Source organism: Poecilia reticulata, linkage group LG4 (genome assembly GCF_000633615.1).
Source record: "Poecilia reticulata strain Guanapo linkage group LG4, Guppy_female_1.0+MT, whole genome shotgun sequence".
NCBI lineage: Eukaryota > Metazoa > Chordata > Actinopteri > Cyprinodontiformes > Poeciliidae > Poecilia > Poecilia reticulata.
Genome location: NC_024334.1, coordinates 17,354,938 through 17,376,140, shown reverse-complemented (window position 1 = coordinate 17,376,140; position 21,203 = coordinate 17,354,938). Strand labels below are relative to the sequence as shown.

Below are 21,203 nucleotides of genomic sequence, written 5' to 3'. Positions count from 1 at the left end.
TAAAATCCAAAACGACCAATCATTTTATTTATGCAGAGACTCTGTCAGACAGTTGTACAAGGTGTGCCATGTAACCAAACGTGAACCACTGTTCCACCAAATATCACTTTATTGAAGTTAATCCGACATGATGAAGGAGAGCTTTACGTTTTTACAGGTTTTGCAGAAGGAGGGGCTTTGACAGGATCATAAATGTTCTTTATGTGTTGCTGTCGGCCGGATCCGATGAAGACGTGCTGCTTCCTTTCAGCTGCTGCCTCAACGCCGCGATGTGAGCCGGACCGATGCGGCAGCAGCCACCTGGAGCGCATAGAGACGGAGCTCAGAGGAGACGCTGTGAAACGGCACGTGGGAAAGCGACGGACCTCACCTAACAGAGCGGCTCCCTGCTTCAGCCAGGCGCCACTCAGCTCAGGCGTCCATCCTGCCGTCCGCTCTGACCTCTGCCATCTTCGTGCGAAAAGGAAACCCAGACGGGTGAGAGCAGAAGCTTCGAGCGACAGAAAAGCAGAACCGCCACCACCAGCAGCAGACTCTCTCACCCCTGCTCGATGTCCCAGTCCTCCCCGCTGTTTGGGTACACCACCCAGCTCACGCCGGGGCCCAGGGCCGCCCTGGCCGAGTCCAGCAGCGGCTCCACCACAGCCGGACGGCAGCAGTTGACTCCCACAGCGAGCAGCTGGGGCGACCTGCAGGCCAGCCGAACGGCGTCCGCGAACGGGCTGCCGTCTGAAATGTGCTTCTCGTCCTGGAGACGTTTTGGTGAGGAAAAGAACCCAAACATGGAGATGTTTTTGGGGGGATTTAAAGTTACATCAAGTCACGTTTATTTGTGTGACACATTTCAGCAGCAAGACAGTTCCAAGTCTTGCTATAAAAATATAATGCAGTAAAACAATTATGAAACAAACAGTGAACATTACATTTTGCCACCATTGCAATGATACAGAAGAGGATTAGGTCAGCTAAAAAAAAAGAAAATCATGACTTTTAGCTCATAATTCTGACTTTATTCTGATGTTTATTTTTCTCAGAATCAGAATTGTTCAAATTGTTTACGTTCCACCAGGAATTCTGACATCAAAGGTTGGTCTGGAAGGTTGATACGACAACAACAGATCTTTAAAGTTCAGTGAACTTTTTATAAACTACCAGCAGTATTTTAAAGTCTATTGTCTGAGCTACAAGGAGACAGGGTAAAGACTTTACAACTGGGGTGATGTGTTTTAGCTAACTGGTTTTAGTCAGAACAGCAGCAGCAGCGTTCTGGATCAGCTACGAGTAGATGACATTTTTTTTCTTTTTAGTCAGACCTATGAAGACACTGTAGCAGTAATTTATGCGACTCAAGATAAAAACATGGCTGAGTTTGTCTACATCTTGCCGAGACATTAGTCCTCTAATCCTGGAAATGTTCTCCAGGCCAACTTCGTAACCATCTTTATGCGCCTCTGAAGGTCCAGGTCCGAGTCTTATCACTACACCCAGCAGATTTCGTGCCTGGTCACCGGTTTCTAAGTGTAACACCTGACGCGGTGAAAGTGAACGGACTGCGGTCGCCAGCGGTTACCTTACAGGAGAACGACAGCCAGGCATTGCAGTCCGGGAACTCCCTCAGCAGCTCCACCACGGCCTGGGCCTCTTTGATGCTTGGGATGGTCTCAAAAGCAACGAGGTCGGCCCCCGCTGCTGCCAAGCACTCCACCTGCGCTTTGTGCCACAGTTTGAGCTCCTGAACGGAGAACAGGTTAACTGATGGTACGTAAATATCAGCGTTCAATGAAATGCTGGGTTGACGTTTTGACGTTCTGACAACACAAATACTGCTCTGTAAGAACATTTGAAATGGGATTCCCCAAGAAGCTGGTTAATAAGAGAAGAATGATTTATTTCATTAAGCTGCAGATATTTAATCATATTTTTGAATTTATTTATATTTATTGATTCTTTTATGGAAGAACATTTCTGATAATACTTTTTTGTTAGTTAGTTAAAAAAAAAACACTATTTGGAACTGATGCTGATGATGAATTTAAATTCTTAACTTGTAAAACAAACAAAAAATCACAATTAAAGATAATTTATATGATAAATGCCCACTCTTACAATAGATGGAGCTAAATATAAAAAATAGAATTCAAAAATGCTAAAAACTAAATTTCCTTCCAACAGGAAAAACAACCCAAAACATACAGTCAGAGAAGTTTCATGGAGCATATTAATGGAATAGAGCGGCCCAGTCAAAGTTCAGAACTAAATGTTGATCTGGTTTGTAAGAAATATCAGGTAAAAATCTTTACCTCTAGATGTACAAGCTTAATAGACCCCCCCCACGCCCCCACAAAACAAACAAACAAAACGTGCAGCTGTAATTGAAACGAAAATAGTTTCTACAAACATGTGATTCAAGGGGACAAATACAAAAACATACCACACTTTTCAGATTTTCATTTGTAAAAATGTTTCAAAACGTTCCACTTCATTATTAAGTCGATCACATAAAACATAATTAAGCTTCATAGAGGAAGTAATGCTTAGTAGTATGTTTTTTTTGTTTCTTTTTTTATCTTACGTCTCTTGACATGTACAGGAACTCGGTCGGTATGCGGCCAGGAGCCACTCACTTCTACGCTCATCCTCTGTGCGTACGCCCCGCTGTACTCCGATCCATCGTGGAGGAAGGCTCCGTACGGCCCAACGGAGCCAGCCACCAGCAGGCTTCTGTCCCCTGGCGGAAAATACCGACACAGCGTCAAACTCGGCTCATGTTGAATTTTTTTCCGAACAGGGTGCGATTTGTTACCAGAGGGGAAAGTCTCCACCGCCTCTTTGGCCAGATGAACTCCGGACATCAGCAGCTTTCTGGCCTCATCACAGCTCACGCCCAGGTGGCTGATGAATCCCTGGACGCTCGCCTGGTACGTTGCAGTCGTGATGACGTCAGCGCCGCTGAGGAGAAACCTGTTGCCGTTTGGTAGTTTTCATTAAGAAATGTGACCACTCAGCTGGAGTTTTGAAATTTGTCATTTTGAGATTAAGAAGATGGATTATTTAATCTACTTTAACATATAAAACACTGAAGTGTGTTCTTTAAAGGGGCAGTGTCATGTAAAATTTACCTTTTTGAGGTTTCTATCATGTTATAATGTTATTCCCTCATTGAAGATATACAAGAAGTGTTGCCTTGATTCTTTCATGCATGTTTGAGAAATCCTTCAATCTCCACATCAACCGTTAAGCCATGGAAAAGGCCTGGGAGGACCTAGCCCCACCTTCGAGGACGAAGCTCCTCCTCAGGCAGCTGCAGTTTCCAAGTATCTGCCTCACAGAGCTGCTCTCTGCCCCCAACACCTACACTCTGCTCCTTCAGACTAGCCAGCAGCAATCAGCAAACACCTGGTGGAACTACACATCTGCTAGCATCATTATACAAGCTACTGCTCAGTAAAAACGTTATTAAAGGGCTAACAGAGGAGCCATGTTGTGACGACTTCCTGAGCAACAGGGAACCAATTTAAATGCGTTAAATTACAAAGTAAAATTTCTCTTCAGTCATTTTTGATACATGTAGCATTCTTTTAACAACTGAAGTTAATATAATATATGATTGTACTAAAAAATGGCACTTTGTGCCTGGAAATTGTGTAATACTGCCCCTTTAAATGATTACATTGATTCAGAACTCCTGTATTCTCTAGTGGAGAAGGAAAAGCATCGACATCTAATTTACAATTAGTTAATTAATTTGGCCCGTTAGGCAGTTTTCCAGTTTTCCCTGAACCTACCTGTAATGAGTCTCCTTTATTGCCTGGGGGTTCGTGTGCAAAAGCCTGGCGCTCCATAAAGGATCCCCCTACAGGAAAAAAATAAATAAACAAGTTTCAATTCAGCTTTCAAAAATCCAGCTGTGTTTGGCTGACCTGTTTTCACCTTCATTTACAACATCCAAAGTTCTATCTTATACATTTCAAATATGATTTTAGTGTTAAAACAATGATTGAAAATTGTGGTAAATACTTATCACAGCCCAATTTCAAGTTCGGTTTCTATGACAGCAACTGTTTTTATACAAAAATTAGGCATTATTATATGTGTTGACTGTGATTGAATTTTAAAGGCTATTGTTATCATTGCTTTTCCTGTTGCTGTTGAAGAAAAGCACCCCCACAGTATGATGCTGCCTCCACCATGTTTCTTTCTTGGGAGGATCCATAGCTGATATAGTTTTCCATTGTATAACGCTCAGAATTTAGGCCTAAAAGATGACTCTTGTTCAGCTTTTATTAGTAAAAATAATAAAATATGCACAACTTTATTCTTACAAATAAAACATATTAAAGTTTGTTTTTTAAATGGAAAACAGAAAAGTTCAAGAGCTAAAGCAAGGTATTTTACGCACCAGTCGGTAAACAATAATCAATTAGAATATCTTGGGCATAAAAGAAATTGATCAAAATCCAAAATGGCGCCATCTGGTGGATGCAACACGTTAGGGTAATCCTCCAGCAGACGAATGAAGGGCCAAATCATATCCTGATAATACTTACAAATATTAAGATGATTTTAAATAACTATACAAATGACCGTAGATGAATGGAAGAGAGTTGCACAAATCAAACGTTGCAAATGTTTGATAAGCTACAGAAAGATGTCTAAGAAACATAATAAATTAATTAATAAATCTTCAGGTTCACAAATTCATTCATACATTTATGAATTGAAACAACTTAGCTGGTAATATGAACAAGTTCTTGTGAAATCGGTGTCAACACCGTAATGTTTATAACTGCTCACTGGTTGAACTTGGACTCAAGAAAAGCAGGTCTCTATTTATTTTATTTGGTTTCTGGTTCACCTGAAGTTCAGCTCCACGCGCCTCTAGTTCAGTTGCAAGTCCACCATCCAAGATCAAGGGACCATCACTGAGTATCATCCGTTTTATGCACGCAGATGAAGCCATGGTAGACACTATAAGTGCGAGGGAATTGCACAAAACATTTTGTTCAAATAAGTCATTATTCTATAAGAAACATGAGAGTGAAATTAGTGGGAGAAGAGGAGGTTTAAAGTTCTTACTGTGTTGTTTTTCCGGGTAAACGGTCAACTGATGCGTTCATGATAATCGGAATATTTTTGAAAATGACAGGAACCGACCACATTTAAATTCACCACTAGATGGCGTGTGAGACAATAGTTTCAACGATTCAGTCCGAAAAAAAGCGTTGGAAATTTAGTGCACAGATTAAAATGCCTAGAAAAACAGACAAACTGGTTAAGGCTTGGAATATATGATAATAATTAGGGGGTTCTTATTATATCTAAAAGTTTGGGACCACTGAATTGACAAAAAACAAAATAAGTTGGTTTTAAAGAAATGGCATTCGTCAACAATGTACCATGAATGCATCTCGAGTTTGAACTGCAGTTACTATAGCAACGAAGTATAACCTGCGATAGCTAACGTTTGGCAAAACCGACAGTCTGCCGTATCGAGCCATATAAAATAAATTACCGTCTTCAAATGGTGAGTTAACACATTTAACTTTTGAAACACTAACGTTAAAACTCCACGTAACCTGGTGCTTTGCTTAGAACGTGAACGAACTAGATAGTCATTTGTTTGCTAACTTTAGCTTAGCAATATGAGCATAGCAAGGGCTAGCAGACTCCAAATGTGAAGCTAACGTTCAGGATGTGAATTAGCAGTTAAAGCTGCCCAAATAATTAATACCTGTACGTTTCTTTGAAACTAAGTGCTTCTAATATATGAAGATTTCTATTGTATTGACCATTAAATGCTGTAACTGTTAGCTAAAGCTTCGGGTAAACTAGTCTTAATGCTTATAAAATGTTTATTTATAACATCAATGTTGTTACATTGATGTTATATTATAGTTTAGATATTGATGTAAAATCTTCAAAGCACGTCTTGAAATGGTCCATTAATTGTGGATATCTCGAATTTCACTATCAGTGGTAACGCACAACTCTTTTAGGAAACCCCTGCTGACACAGCACTCAATGAGAAAACACAAAAAGTGGTTTTCTCTTCCCTCAGTCAAAATAGATATGGTGAATATGACGTAATTTCCAGTGTAATGATACATGGTGGAAATAGTAAAAAAAAAAAAATAAAAAAAAAGGTTCATGACGAAGTTCAAACTGCTGCTACCTGAGAATGTTGGAACTTTATTATTGAAGAATATTTTTCTTGTCAGGAAAGACAGATAATGCAATTCAATTTGAAAATACTTTATCTATCCAAAAAGGAAACAAAATTCTGTCGTAACTCATCTCATACCTTCAGAGAGTTTCCACTAGCAGTCAGTCTTGCAATGAATGTGAAGAAGCCTCTGACTGAAGACTGTTGCTGTATGACAGTCTCTGCTGACTGTCATGGCATGCTAAGAGCTTTATAATATTTATTATGTAAGCTTTTGCAATGCTAATCAGCTGCTCCCAGTTGTAAAAAATAATAAATTTTTGCCTCTTGTTACATATCATAACATCTCTTCAAAAGTTATTGTTTTAAAAAAAGAGCAAAAAATTCTTCCAACTGCACAGGATTCAAAACCATATGAAATAATTATCCAAACATGCAATGTCTCAGCCAAAGACAACAAACAGAACAAGTCAGAAATAACATAACAGAGCAGCTAAAACATGCTGTATTTGTCAGCGGTGCAATTCAAGAATAATACGACTTGGTGCAAAGTACTACTTTTGCTATTTTTCATAGTTCATAGGGACTATACAATACAGGTCACATATATTTGTGTTAATACCAATTCAATACACTAGTAGCTGGACATTTAACCACTCTTCTCTTTGTTAGCTATTAGCTAGCTAACAAAGCTGACTAATTAATAGCTAGCTTTTTTATTTAGCTTTGTTAACTATTACTTGGCTAACAAAGAGATTGCCAGATGCCAAACAGCTCACACATCTAAGGCAAAAGTCTTAAGTGAGCAGCGCCTACTGCTGAGACAAGGAGATTCAAGGTCAACTCATTCCAATCACATTAAACAATTCCAGGTTTTGACTCTAATTGTTTACATACAGGAGACAGTCAGAAAACCTCCCCCCCACAGTTTCAAGCAAGCCCAACTTAATTATTATGGGAAATCCACCTCATGTGATCCAATACAAGGATTATCATTCTTGATGCAAGTTGTGACACGAAACGTGGATTTATTGTTTAATCTGCTATAGAAAGTGACTACGGATATTTTTGTCATAATTGAAAAAGCTCAGATTTGTTTCTTTGTCACATCAGTAAGTTTTTACTTGAGGGCAATGCAAACACGTCGTCAGCGCTACCATAATGCGTTGGAGCTAGTTCTGGTCAGGCAAGGCTAATAAAAACCAGGTGTTGACTTTGTTGCGTTACCTAACTCAAATAGGTCTTTCATAATCAAGACACATGCATGAAGTAGAATAAACAATAGTGTATGAAAGTAGATTTTTGTTCACCCCAAGTCCTTGTGTCGTTTTTAACACATATCTAAATTATGTTGACTACTTTTCAGGAGGACCGGTATGCTTTTCTCACAGAGTGGTCCGATCCCACTGCCTCCCTGAAGCGGCGCTTCCAACTGTTCTTCTACCCTAAAGACAACTCTGTAGAAATGGTACCACTTCATGTTCTTTTTAAATTCCCTATGTTTTTTGTAAATGTCTCTAGAAAAAAAAGAAAGAAAAAAAAAACTACTAACATATTTCTTTTTTTTTTCTTACAGTTTGACCTAAAGTATCAAAGGATGTTTTTGAGAAGGACTAAATATGATGACCTCCATCTGGAGGACCTGTTTTTGGAGAATCGGGTGACCGTGTTCTCACGGCAGCTGAAACTGATAGATTACGGAGATCAGTTCACAGCAAACAAACTCGGCAGCAAAATAGAAAAGTACGCTTGGTTAGGCCATGCAATAAATCTCTCTTATCCGCTTTAGTAACTGTACACACTGTACCGCACAGCAATCAACCCCATTGTATGCAGGGTAATGACCTTACAATAATCCACAACCTGTAATTTGTTAACTAAACAATATATGCATCTCTATATGGAACCCTGCCTTTAGTATCAAAGATTGATGCAAGCGTTTTTTTTAATTAACTTTTATACTTCTGACATGACTTTAAGAGCAAACTTTAATACATTTATCTTTAGCAAAACTTTGTCACCTTATATCCACAAACTGTTGAATAGAATTCTTCTCAACTGGCTTTGGTCACCTAGAAACTGACATTTTTGCACATTTCATTTTCAAAACAAGTTCAGTAGTGTTGCAGTGAATTTTATTTTGTGGAATCAGGGCAAAGGGGTTGATTAAAAAAACTTGCCACACTTTTCATAATTTTATTTATAAACTATGTATCATTTACCTCAGACTTCACATGCACACTGCTTCTCATTCCTGGCTTTAAAGTCAAAGGAATATATTGTGGAACTTAAACCACAAACTATGCTGTATTATGGAAAGTCTTTTAAAAATACAATAAGCCTCAATTATTGTCAAATGGAAATTTTCAACAACCATCCGTTTAAAGTGATGGGGGCTGTCAGAGTTGCTTGTCTCGTCCAATAAAGTAACATTGGCAGAAAGCTCATAAGTTGGGGGAGTCATGCTAAATCCGCTGGATTAATACAGAAGGTTGACTAATTGTAGAAATCATCTGATTTTATACATTTGTTGGCATCTAAGCACTGTAAAACAAAATGGTGTTCTGCTACGTTTTTGGTGTCTGGGTCCATGAGAAAATGGCCCCTAAATAATACAGCTGTTCAGGTTTCTGCATCAAATCAAAAGTTATGAAGACTTTTAGAATGTCATTAGCTAAAAATAAGGGTGATAGCTTCTTGGAGGAATCAGCCAAAAAAATCATGCTGAGACCCGAGATGAACTTCCAGATTAATGTAAGAATAATAAGAACATAGGTGATGGCTGGATGCCTCACAGCTAAGAATTTGAATATATTTCAATCAGTTTAAATCTGTCTGAGTCTGTATATGAATTTGTTTGTGAATGTGTGAAGTGCCATTTCACGACTTGAGCAGAGAATCATTGCTATATAAATAAATTGTACCTAATTATCGCCTGACGCTGAAAAATCTCACATCATATGTTTCTCTTTCTTTGTTGCAGAACTCTTGCTCTGGTGAAGCCAGATGTGCTTAACAAGATAGGCGATATTTTTGAGCTGATTTACTCTGCCAAACTGATTGTGACCAAAGCAAAAATGACCAAGATTACATGGTAAGGTCACCCTGCCACAGAGTGTTTAATGAGAGTACTGCTACTTCTCTTTGTACTCTTCAAATTTATGACATGGCCTCGTGCAAGAGGGAGACACTGGCTATTTGCTGGCTGTTTTTTCACTTAAAAAGAAGAATGACTTTCTTCAGCGCAGCGGACATATGACATGCCACAGGGCAAAAGAGCTACATCTGTTTATTGGTGGTGTAATCATTACCAAATTAGTTGTAGCCTCAAGGCAATAAGGATAGCCTTTAATGGCTCACTTCTACTTAGAGGACACTGAATGAAACGCCCTTCATGTATCCTTTTACTTTTTAAGATGGTTTTCAAAGTGAAATAGGAATACTATACTCTGCTGTGACCTTTTTGTATTGCTACTTTAAAATTGGAGATAAAAGTGGCAACAAGTATTAAGAGCCACTGAAAGGGATCTATTTTTTACTTTAATTTAAAATGCTATGAGAACTGCATTTGAAATATTTTTGTTAGTCTCGCTGCTACTGGTGGTTATTAATTCTTTATATTAAAATAAATAGTGACATGCCAGCATTTTTGAGCGGTGTGTCATACTAAAAAAGTTGATTTACTAATATTCCAAATATTAGTAAATCTTCTCATTTTAGTGAATAGCGTGGTTAGCACTGTTATAACTATAGCTTGTATTACTGCTATTGCTATTATTATTATTATTATTATTATTATTATTATTATTACTACTCTCTACAGTGTTGCTGCGTGTCTCTCAGAGAATGTAGATCTGTAACTCAGAATTCAAAGTCCTGCCAATCTGCCATGTTCCGTCACAAACAGAGATTGAAGGCTCCAAAGCATCAAACTGAAACTTTGCCTTTTAAACACTTCACTGATGCTCAACTTTGAGTTTTCCTTTCACAGTAAGGACATCTACACCAGTGGGGTTTTTTTAGCTGGGGTCCAACCAAAGTTTAGTCCAAAGTTTAACTGCTCATTGGTAATCAATTTGAACAAAACAGTAATAGATTTGAAAAAGATTAACACCAGTCAGCACATGTCCTTAAACTGTAGTTGCTGCTTTCAAACATTTCTATAACTAGATGCAGCTGGTGCTAAACTGCTTCCAGTATGTTCTTCCCCTCTAAGGATCACAGACTGAGCCTGCTGATGTTTAAAACACCTCAAAACGTTCCTGATTGTGGGGATTGATTGTTTTTACTATTTCCTGCATTTTCTCAATAAATACAAAAACACAGTTAACGCGTACAGTGATACAAATCACATTTTTTATGGGACTAGTCCTAAAGGAAATACATTACAGCATACAAATGAATATTCAAGAGCAGTATTTGTTTGTGGGGCCATAATTGCTGTTATCGTTATTATGATGGCATCACAAAAATGTAACTGTCAAGTTTTGGACTTGATATTAGGAAAATCTTTATCCGTCCGCTGATGTCGTTGGACCAGGGAGAGGGGGGTGAAGAAAAGTACCATAAGAGAGGTAAGGGTGGGGGGGAGAAAGACTAACAACTTTGATAAGGGGGTGACTACAGCTAAGGGTGGGGGGGTAGGCGAGTTACTCTAATATTTGCGGGAAAATACTACTATGGGAGCACACCGGGACAGAGGGATATAATACAGTAGTTTCCTGTCCAAAACGGGAGTTTTGTTTTTCAACCCAACCCTAATATCTGTTTCTATATAACTTTAGTTTTTCAGTTATTTGGACTTTACCACTGAGAGCATTTGAAAACTGTATTCTAATTGTTTTGGTATACTGGCTTCTTCCTTTCTACGCAGACTTTCAGCCCATGTCGGTACAGGATTCACCTCACTGTGAATAAGGAAAACCTCTTAGCATCTTGTAAGGCCTTTTGCTTTGGTTCTGTGGTTGATCCACACATTAAATTTTTTTTTTTACCAAAACACTTCTTTTATCTCTGGAAATCAAGACCCATATGATTCCTGAACGGTGTGGTTAGTGGATGTTCCTGTGCTGTTTGCTGAAGCACATGTTTGCTTGAACAGATGAGCTTGGCATTTGAACCCAAAGGTTAATCAGACTTGTGGAAATCCACAGTTCTCTTCCTGATACCTTAACTGATTTTTATGGATTTTTCCATACTGCTACAAAAGGGAGCAGGATGTTTGAGGTCTTGATTTAATATCCATCCACAGGTTCTATTTAACTCAAATCCTGTGAATTTTTCAAACACTAAATTGTAGGTTACTCTTTAATTAAAAAAAAAAAAAAAACTAAAGGCGTGTAAGACAATGACCTTCTTAATATAGTCCTGCTTCACTTGCTGTCCAGAAGTATTTCCCAAAAGATAAGAGACTAAAGCCCAGAATTATCACTGACCGCTCTTAATGACTCTAATCTGGTACACTGAGTTCACTTTAAAAGTCCAAGATCACTTGGTCACAGATTAACTTTGGTTTATTGTTTTGTTACATTGCAGGAGCCAAGCGGCAGACTTTTATGTGGAACATCAGTCAAAGCCTTTCTTCAAGTGAGTGCCTATGTAAATGATTTGCAGGCTCTGGGCACAAGACCATTGCCAGAAGTGGCGATAATGATCCAAATGACATTGCGGTGACATTCGAAACACTGCAACGTGTTCCACTTTTCTATTTAAATCATCGGCGCTAAATTCAACGTTGCTCCGTTTTGCAGCAACCTGATCCAGTTTATAACCTCGGGCCCCGTGGTTGCTATGGAGCTGACTGGTGATAAGGCCATGTGCATCTGGAGGACGCTCCTGGGACCAGCGGACTCCGCTGTGGCACGACAGGAAGTGCCGCAGAGCCTCCGCGCCAAGTTCGGTACCGACACCATCCAAAACGTTTGCCACGGCTCCGAGTCACTCGCCGCCGCCGCAAGAGTGAGAAATGTTTCACCTAAAGTCACCCTTTGCCCGGGCCTTTGTCGCCCGCTATGTCCGTTCCCAGAAATAATGGTGAACCTGCGTTGATGTGTTTGTGTTTTTGTCAGGAGCTCGAATTCTTTTTCCCTTCCACGGTAGGCCACGGTCCTGGCAACACAGCAGTCTGCGAAGACAGCACGTGTTGCATCATCAAGCCTCACGCCATAGCAGAAGGTCAGGTTATCACATATAAAAGCTGTGTTAAAAAAATCCTCGTAAAACTGAAGTACGCCCCTTCTTTTTTACAACTCTTGGAATTTGCTGCATTGCTCGAGGTTGTCGTCCTCTTGGATGACCCAACCTCAGTCAAGCTTCAGCTGTCATTGACATCGACCTTTACACACCTTATTACACTGTAGAGTTCATTAGAGTTCATGTAGGAGTCTTAACTATTTCTCTATCTAATATTACAGACAGTAACATATAACCTGCTAGCTTAGGCTTAGAGAAGTGACTGTTGGGTTTTACTGCTGGCTTCAAATGCACCATTAAACCTACAGCATTCATGCCAACAATAATTGCACGTTTCTTCTGACTGGCACTGTATTTTTTTACCTTGTGTTTTGCGGATATGTAACGCAGCTGTCCTGTATTACATACAACTCCCTGCAGCTATTGCTGTTAAAAGTTTTTGAGCCATGCAAAGACAATACTTGGGTACCAAAAACGACCCAGGATTTATCCTAATCCCAGGCTTGATCCCCCGTTCATGGAGCATGCCACCGGGGCTCTGACCTGTGAAATGGGAAATTCTCCGGACAGAGCCCAAGTAAGCACACAAAAGCTGTTGACCAAGAAAAGACCCTTGGCGTTTTTTTTCTCTCTCCTGCACCCACTATGTTTATTTATTACATAGTTCCATAAAAAAAAAATCTTCCTCCTGATGTTTACCTTCAGTGCTTTCTGTTCTTCTCTTTTTTTTTACTCGTATAGAAACTGTTGTTTCAGTCTGACATTATTTAACTGTTTCTTTTTTTTTGTCAGAAGAGCTATATATGCTGCATCTTCAAATAGTTCTGCATGTTATTTATTGAACAGAGACAATAAAAAGACATATACTAGTAGTCTTGATAATCCATTAGAGGTTAAGACCAACACTTCATGACGAAGCTTCAATGTTAGCTGGACTCTAGTCCTCTGCTCTCCAACATGACTTTTGGCCACACCTAGATGGAATAGAGCCACCATTAATGTAACCTGTGCAGACACACATATGCTGGGCCTGCCGGGACATGTTCAAATGTTTGCCGTGAGTGAAGGCGATGAAAGGACATGCATACGCCAGGGCACGCTTTGTTTGCTTGTTTGTGAGACCTCGTTGAGCAAAAGTTAAGCTCACAATAATAAATTATCTCTGTGATTAATGGTGTTAATCCTTCACGGCACTTTTGAAAAGGGTTAATATCCCTTAAACATTTGCCATTCTGTTTCATTGCAACCACTATCAAGATTTTATGTGTTAGACCAACGCAGGTGAAGCAGGGTACTGTTGTGAAGCAGGGTACTGTTGTGAATCGGAGGGAAAATGATGCAAAAACAGAGATGGGTTAAAAAAAAACAACATCCCAAGCTTTGAAAATATAACAGAACTCTGTTCATCGTATGAAAGTGGAAAGTTTACGGCACAACTGTAAACCTGCCCAGACTGGGCAAGGAGAGCATTAATCAAAGAAACCTCCAAGAAGGGTTAGCGTTAGGGTTAGACTTAACCTCAACTCCATGTTAAGTCTGGAGGAGCTGCAGCGATCTGCAGTGATCTTCTGCTCAGAAGGAGAAATCTGCTGACAACAAATTTCTATCAAAATGGACTACAAACATGGCCTTTGTAGAAAAGTTGTAAGAAGAAAGACACTGTTGGGAAAAAACAAAAGGAGCCCCATTTGCAGTTTTTCAGTTTATTGTAATTTTCTAATTATAGCCATATTCCTGTCTGATTTATTGATGTCTGACTTTTATTGTTATATTATTGTTTCTGTTTTGCTGCACTTGTATTTCTAGTTCGGTGACCCTGAGTGACTTGTAAGATTCCTTCAAATATAGCACATTATTTAATACCAAACTCAACACATGTGATGCTAAAGACTTGAGACAGAGCAGTGACTCTCAACAGCTAGATCAAAGCATGTTCACGTGTTAAAATGGCTCAAAGTCCGAGCACGGATCCAAATCTGAATCTAGGGCGAGACTTGAAAGGTGCTATTTTGCACAGATTTTTATTTGTAGAAAATGTTCCACTTGAGAGGTTTGCAATGCTTTGCGATGCTTTATTCCACAAAATCCATCCAAGTTTGTGGATATAATGTAACAAAATATAAACAAATTCAAGGGTTTGAGAATACTTTCCAGCACTTTCTGTACTAATTGTAAGCAGTACAGAATGTACGTATGTATACGATTACTTAAACGTTTGTCAGAAGCTACCCACTTGTGCTTTGCTGCTTTTATGAGCATTTTGTTGGCAGCGGTTCAGTTTTCCAGAGAATATTCATGTTTTGTGTAAAGAATGAAATCTGTTGCAACAAATTTGTCGAGGATATTTTAACTTCTGTCTCTTTATCTTATTCTTTTTTTCCTTTTTTTTTTTAAGACTGAACAACATTTTATTTGGTTGTTTCTAAAGCAGCTTGAGTTTGAAATGTCACAATTTCACCAGGGTGTAACCTTAAACTTTCTCTTCCCTCTCTGTGGTTTGGCAGTGCAGGAGGTGTTTACATGGAAGCAGGTGTGCTCTCTCTGACTTAAAGAACTATTCCATCTGTTAACGACGGCCGCAAAGCAGAGTCCTTCATCTATTTCATTCTTCCAAATGGGAAAATGGCTCGAACTCATTAGCTTAGCTTTCGTCTTTCAGATTTAATTAGCCGTCTCACCTGGGTTTGTGTGTGTTTACAAATAAGAGTTCATTCAAAAGCACTTTTACTGTTTAAAACGGGACTCCAAAGGATTTACTGTCAGAGCTGTGATATATTTGGTCTGAGCTAAGAATAGTAAACCAGGCTGAACAATTTGCTCTGCTGAGAACAAATAGTACCTAAATACTTGCTGTGATTTTTTCCCCCGGGGATCAACTACAAGTTCCTAATTTACGTGGTAGCTACGCCTTCAGAATTGGGCCTATCCCGTTTATCCATGAAGGAAGTTGTGACTGAAAATGCACCCAGACATGACCGGAATAGAGAAGCTTCTGTTGCCAGGCACCCGGAATGGGATCTCCTAGCAACAGCAGCAGCTGCTTCGGGGAGCCGCGCTGATCCTGGGCTGGCTGCTGCCTGGGGAGGGCAAAAAGGACTCTGGGGGGGCGGAGGGCGGTTTATTACCTAACGCACATATCTCGGCTGTGACGGAACCAGACAGAAATTTATCGATGCCTGCTGCAGCACCTCGTCCACAATGAAAGTCACGTCTCCACGCCGCAGCTTTCAGAGTTAATGGGAACTGTCTTGTAGGTTGAGTATGCCGTCTACTTTTTATCAGGATGTCAGACTGAGATTATGAGAGCAGCGCCTTCATTCAAATAAGAGTCCGAGACAGTCTGACCTTCAGTGTTACCGATGTGCCTTCGTCGCCGCAGTGTTTTTACACTAATGTACTGCCATGGTGACTCGATGCACACAGCTCAGAATCTCTGTCGGAGAGGTTGACTGGATAGAAATGATGGTTTGGTCTGTGTGTACAGTGGGAAGCCCTTATCTAAAAGAGAAACTGAGGTCACTGCGTTGCCTGTCAGAGGTTTATGTACACCCATCATCTGATGTTATTGATTTTTATAGTCCACACATGTTTAAAATTTAAATACCCTTCCCACTCATATTTTCGTGTGCAAAACGAACAGCCTGACCATGTTCTGGCTGGATATTTCACCTGCCGTTTCTATTGGTAATAGTAGAGTTAATCAAAATTGGGTGGTTTTATGCAGAGCATATAACTCTTGAGCATACATTTTCAGCAGGTTTGAGGTTGTAGGAAGTCCAGAAGCTTAGCCGGCTTGTTCCATTTCAAAACCGGGTCGATGTGTGTTTGGGATCATTAGAACTAAGCCTGTCACAACAACCGATGAATCAAATCATCACACAATAAATTAAACTGATGATCATTTTCATTTGGATAGCAGTCATTAAAGTGATGGTCTGCTTTAGTATTGTTGAAAAGCCAGGATTTTGAAAAAGTACAAAGTAGTTAGTTTGCACTACCTGCTGCTTTTGCCTTTTTTCCCTGTCTAAATATTATTTTTTCAAATTCAATTTTGATTACCAAGACTTCATAATCCATTTTAATTATTGTGGTTTTGGTTGTTTTGGATTATTTTTGGATTGTTAAATGAGTTCCAGTGCTCTTTAGAAATTTAGAAATGCCATTATTATTATTACTGGATAGAGTACTCAAAAATTGCAACCGAGTTATAGTTGTAAAGCTTCTGGCTTGTTTATCGTTGTCATAGCAACTCCATAGCAACTGTAATGACATTTAGTTTTGGTACCTACCAAGATGGCTGTCAGCTACGAATTTCCTAGAAGGGTGACCTCAGGTGAGAACCGTGCAATAGTTGAAAAACAACTCAAAATGACAATATTATCATTTATCGCAATAATTTCTTAGACAATTTATCGTCCAGCAAAATTGGTTATTGTGACAGGCCTAGTTAAATCTAATATCTGAGTTTCAAGATCAAGATCTTCATTATATTACTTACTTTTGTGCAATGTGTCAGCACCACTGTTAGCTGAACAACTCCTCAGCATGATGCATGCTTGATGCTTGATAGTTGATGCAGTGGTCTTCGATCTGAACGCCTAGACTCCTTCAAACATGCCTCACACCATTGCGGTTGAGTAACTGAATCTTTGTTTTATTCCATTTTAAGTAGCAGCAAATGTTAGTTCTGATCAAATATTTCTAATTTAGCCCTTCAGTAAAGTTGCATATTGTCTTCCCACCCTGGAAAAGAAAAAGTCAAATTAAATAAAGTTCTGATCATTATTAATAGTTCCGGTTTACGAAGTTCTGCCCAGATTTTTCTCCATATTACTTTCTTTTAAGATGTATCATCAGGATACATTTGAACTCAACGAGCATGTATAAATCGGTGTAAGCTTGCTGAATGTCTGTGGTGTGTTCACAGGTCTGGCTGGGAAGATCCTGAACTCCATACGTGAAGCTCGTTTTAAAATCGCCGCTCTTGAATTGGTAACAGTTCAACACACATTGTTCACACCCTCCAATTTAATGTCCTTGGATTTAAAATTGTATTCATTAAACAAAAAAAGTGAGACAAACATTTGTCAAAAGATAGTAAAAATATTGTAAAAAGGAGCATCAATTTTGGTTTGCAAAAAAAAACAAAAGGTATGTGAAGAATTGTTCACATGTTTCTCAATAATCAATAGAAAACTCTTAACTGGTAATACAGCAGTCAAACCGTTCCTATAATTGCTGAGCTTCTTTATGTTTCCCATGATATTTGGACGATTTATCTGTATGAGCTTGTAATGTGAGAAGAAACTTGTTGATAAAATGAAAAAATTAATTTATACTTGCATCTGCCCACAGTGTCAATAATGTTGCACGAAACTGTAAATAAAGGAGGAATCTGGTTGAAATCCTGCTGTAGGCTGCAAAACAACATGAGCAGGAAAACAAACCTAAACGTACACCAGAGCTTATGGACTTTTTTGTTGTATCAAAGCATGTGTATGTCTTGAGAATGGCTCAGTCAAAGTCCAGACCTAATTTCAGACAAAAATTGTGAATAACATCTACCTGTTTTACATCCAAGGTTTTATGCCCTAATATTTGTGATGATATATATATATATATATATATATATATTTTTTTTTTTTTAGCTTGTTTAAAAGTTGCTGAAACCCTTTAGAAGGAAGCTTTTCCATCTGATTAATACACGTTCTTTGTTTTCTTAATTCTGTGTTCTCTTCAGTCTTCATAATCTAGTTGGCATTTTGCCTGTTTTTCTTTTTTTTTTTTTTTGCTTTATTTTTTTAACCTTGTTTTTATATATTTACAGTTTAACATTGACTATGCGAACGCAGAAGAATTCTACGAGATCTACAGAGGCGTCGTCATGGAGTATCCTGTAAGTGTAAACATGACAGTGTTGTGCCATCATGGCTATCATGTGTCGTTGCTACATTTGGTTACACAAAAACAAAGGCTCAGCGTGAGAAGATCTAGGGAATTGATTTAAAAAAAAAAAAGTGTCACAGGAGTTGAGCTGTAGCCATTATCTGTGTGTTTCCTGAGTCTGTTGTTACATTTTTGAATGGATGTTTCAGGGTATGGTGGCCGAGCTGTGCTCCGGACCCTGCATTGTGTTAGAGATCCAAGGCGCAGATATACCAAAGTCTTTCAGAGAATTATGTGGACCTTCCGACCCTGTGAGTACCTCTACTGTTCTTATTGTGTCTTACACCAGCAGCAGCAGCCGACTTAATGTGAAGAACAGCAAGAGGGAGTTTGGAAATGTATTTTTAGATTAATTTTTGAATCACTATGAATTTATCAGCCTCATGTTTGGTGAAGTTTTATACAGTTGTTGTTCAGACATGCAATTCTTACAGGAACCCAAACAGTCTTTTTAATCAAACTTCTATTGTATTTTTCAGCAGTGCACATACGCTGCAGATGTTTGCTCTTTATATGGACTTAAATCTACAGTTAGATGATGTAGCTCTGATCTTTGTCACTTTTTAATTGAAGACCCCAGATATGACGTTCAATTTCAAATCAAAGTGGCTTAGCTTGTTTTGATTTTTTGGCTTTATGCCGTATATACGAAACAGTTTATAGCTCAAGCTAACACACACAGTCCTGAAACCAACGGGCGAAGTGTGTGTGGGCGTGTTTGCCGTCGATTACAGCAAGGACAAAACTTGATGTGAAATCCGATGAAGAGGCTGTGCTTGGTCAGCATGAGTGCTGCACAACATACCTGCAGACTTTCTCCTTCAAATGCAGCTGCAACCGATGAGTCAGCTCTGAATCATGTTAATAATTTCAAAGGGTCAGCTTGTTTTTCTCTCCGACGCAGATATTTTCAGTTTTTTTTTTTCTCCGTTTCATCATCCATCGGTCCTCCCTCGAAACATTCAGAGTTGCTCTTTCCATCAAAGCCACAAAAGAGGAACAAGCTTCTGATAATTAGCTAAAGGAATTTGTCATCACATGTCTATTAGGCTTCTCTTTTTTTTTTTGTTCACTAAGCAACAGTCATATTTTCCTTTAGGAACGTTAAGACAGACACTGCAACATCCCTCTAATGATCTTTTTAATCCCTTGAATATTCAAAAAGCAGCAGCAGTAAAAACCAGTTCCAGTTTAAACCTGGAGAACAAGAGATGTAAGTGAAAGTTTTCCAAGTACCACTGTGCTGTCAAGTCACTTCAAAACCATACGACAGCCAAAGTTTGAAATAAAGTTTCCCCAAGTAAAGGTAGATAAACGATCAGGAAGAGTCCTTGAAGTCACTTTTCTAAGAGGTGTACATTTTTTAAAATTCCTACAAACTCCAACCCAAGAATTCCAACATGGCTGCCATGTGTTTAGTTTGTAGTACCTGTGTTTTCTCAGACGCTCCTACAGTACTGATAAGTTGGGCTTGATCTTATTTCTACAACCAACTTCTAATTCCAGAACAGGGGAGGCCTTAACTTTTATGATGACATTTATAGAATGAATTGTGATGGCAATAAAGTGACGATTAAAAACTATTTTAAAATCGGTCAGCCTTTCTTGTCAGAGCCTCGCAAAAGATAATTCTGCTCTAAAAATAACACCGTTATCATAGAAAGTACCGCAACTGAGCTGCTAAAATGTACAAATATGAACATATTTTAAGCACTTGAAGTCAAAATTATTGTCATTTTGTCAGCTTTAGTTGGGCAATATGGGATTATAATTTTCTCTTGAGATTTATTGCAGTAATGATGCAGCGATAAAGTGAAATAGTATTTCAAACTTAGCCGTAGATCGTATACAATGTTCAGGCAACAACTCAGTGGGCTGCAGAATGCAGCTGGTTTGCTTAATATTTGCTTTGTAAAGAGTTCAAAGAGTTCAGCCCACCTACCATCAGTGCCACTTGCACCAAAGTCAGAAAAAAAACAGTGCAATAAAATAGAACAGGACGAAGGTGATGGTATAGTTTTAGTGACAGGGTTTAATCATTTTGACAGTAATCATGCTAACTGATGACTTTAGAGAAGTCTATGTTTGTTCTTTTTGGTAAATATGAGAGTTTAGCTTCTAAGCAGTCTGAAATCCTAAAAAGATGTCACTGTGAAGGGAACATATGGCATTTGGTGACAACAGCTTTGTTAGTTTCTCTCATCCCGACAGTAAGCTGAAACATGGACTCATCTGATCACACGTTGGTGTCCTGCGTTGTTCTGTCCATCTGTGACACGCTCAAAGAGCTCAGTGGCAAACTCTGTCAACAGCTGATATATTGCTTGATTTTTGTATAACCCAGCATCAGGTTACTGTTCTGGTTGTAGCACTCGACAGTGTTAAGAGGCAGGTACTTCTGGGTCATGTTACAAATGTGCACAAAACCCTGTCGACATTCTGCTGACGGCGAATAAATGTAACTTCACAATTGCTGTGTTTCCATTAAACAAGAAACGCATTTAAAATGTGAATAAGTTTATTTAGTCATTAAAGAAGAATGTCATCCTCCAACTACGTCCTGTCACCTTCCTGTTTTCCGACATTAGTAGATCACGTGACTCGTGTGATGCAAAAAATTATAATTTCCCATTGCAGTTTTGCCAAATAAACCAATTCTGATGCGGCTGAAAAACCATCTCATGCTAGCGCAAAAAAACTTTTACCAAAAATTTTGAGTTTTTTCAAAATTGTCGTGTTTCCATTAAGCACATTTATTTTCGTAATTACAATTTGTGCAATTTTATGGTCAATGGAAACACTTTGTGTTTTCATAATACTTTGCAGTACGACAAAAAGACTAGAATGATGTATAAATCCGTGGCCTTAACCCCCCCAAAAATTCCCATATTTTACTTATTAT

At 38.8% G+C, this 21,203-nt stretch overlaps 2 protein-coding genes across 4 annotated transcripts in view; one reads left to right on the top strand and one right to left on the bottom strand.

Moving 5' to 3' along the window:
- On the bottom strand, positions 1–6,320 carry LOC103463929 (homocysteine S-methyltransferase). 3 transcript variants are annotated; one of them, XM_017304426.1, is made up of 9 exons: positions 6,302–6,320; positions 4,856–4,968; positions 3,786–3,853; positions 2,804–2,961; positions 2,625–2,728; positions 1,571–1,732; positions 543–748; positions 371–450; positions 1–300 (listed from the first exon to the last, which is right to left on the bottom strand). In XM_017304426.1, exons 2-9 carry the CDS (start codon positions 4,958–4,960, stop codon positions 200–202), a joined length of 984 nt encoding a protein of 327 aa, XP_017159915.1. In that variant the 5' UTR covers positions 4,961–4,968; positions 6,302–6,320; the 3' UTR covers positions 1–199. The 3 variants fall into 3 exon arrangements, with proteins under 3 accessions (XP_017159915.1, XP_008405874.1, XP_008405875.1); XM_008407652.2 differs by lacking the exon at positions 6,302–6,320 and adding an exon at positions 5,077–5,180; XM_008407653.2 differs by lacking the exon at positions 6,302–6,320 and having other exon boundaries at positions 4,856–5,067.
- The window catches only part of nme7 (NME/NM23 family member 7), a 24,408-nt gene continuing 8,594 nt past the window's right edge, over positions 5,390–21,203 (top strand). The window contains exons 1-10 of the mRNA XM_008407651.2: positions 5,390–5,524; positions 7,530–7,631; positions 7,740–7,906; positions 9,147–9,257; positions 11,699–11,749; positions 11,914–12,121; positions 12,232–12,337; positions 17,283–17,347; positions 18,183–18,251; positions 18,451–18,552. Coding sequence (XP_008405873.1) covers positions 5,522–5,524; positions 7,530–7,631; positions 7,740–7,906; positions 9,147–9,257; positions 11,699–11,749; positions 11,914–12,121; positions 12,232–12,337; positions 17,283–17,347; positions 18,183–18,251; positions 18,451–18,552 — 984 coding nt within the window. The 5' untranslated portion in view covers positions 5,390–5,521. The remainder of the gene's footprint in view (positions 5,525–7,529; positions 7,632–7,739; positions 7,907–9,146; positions 9,258–11,698; positions 11,750–11,913; positions 12,122–12,231; positions 12,338–17,282; positions 17,348–18,182; positions 18,252–18,450; positions 18,553–21,203) is intronic.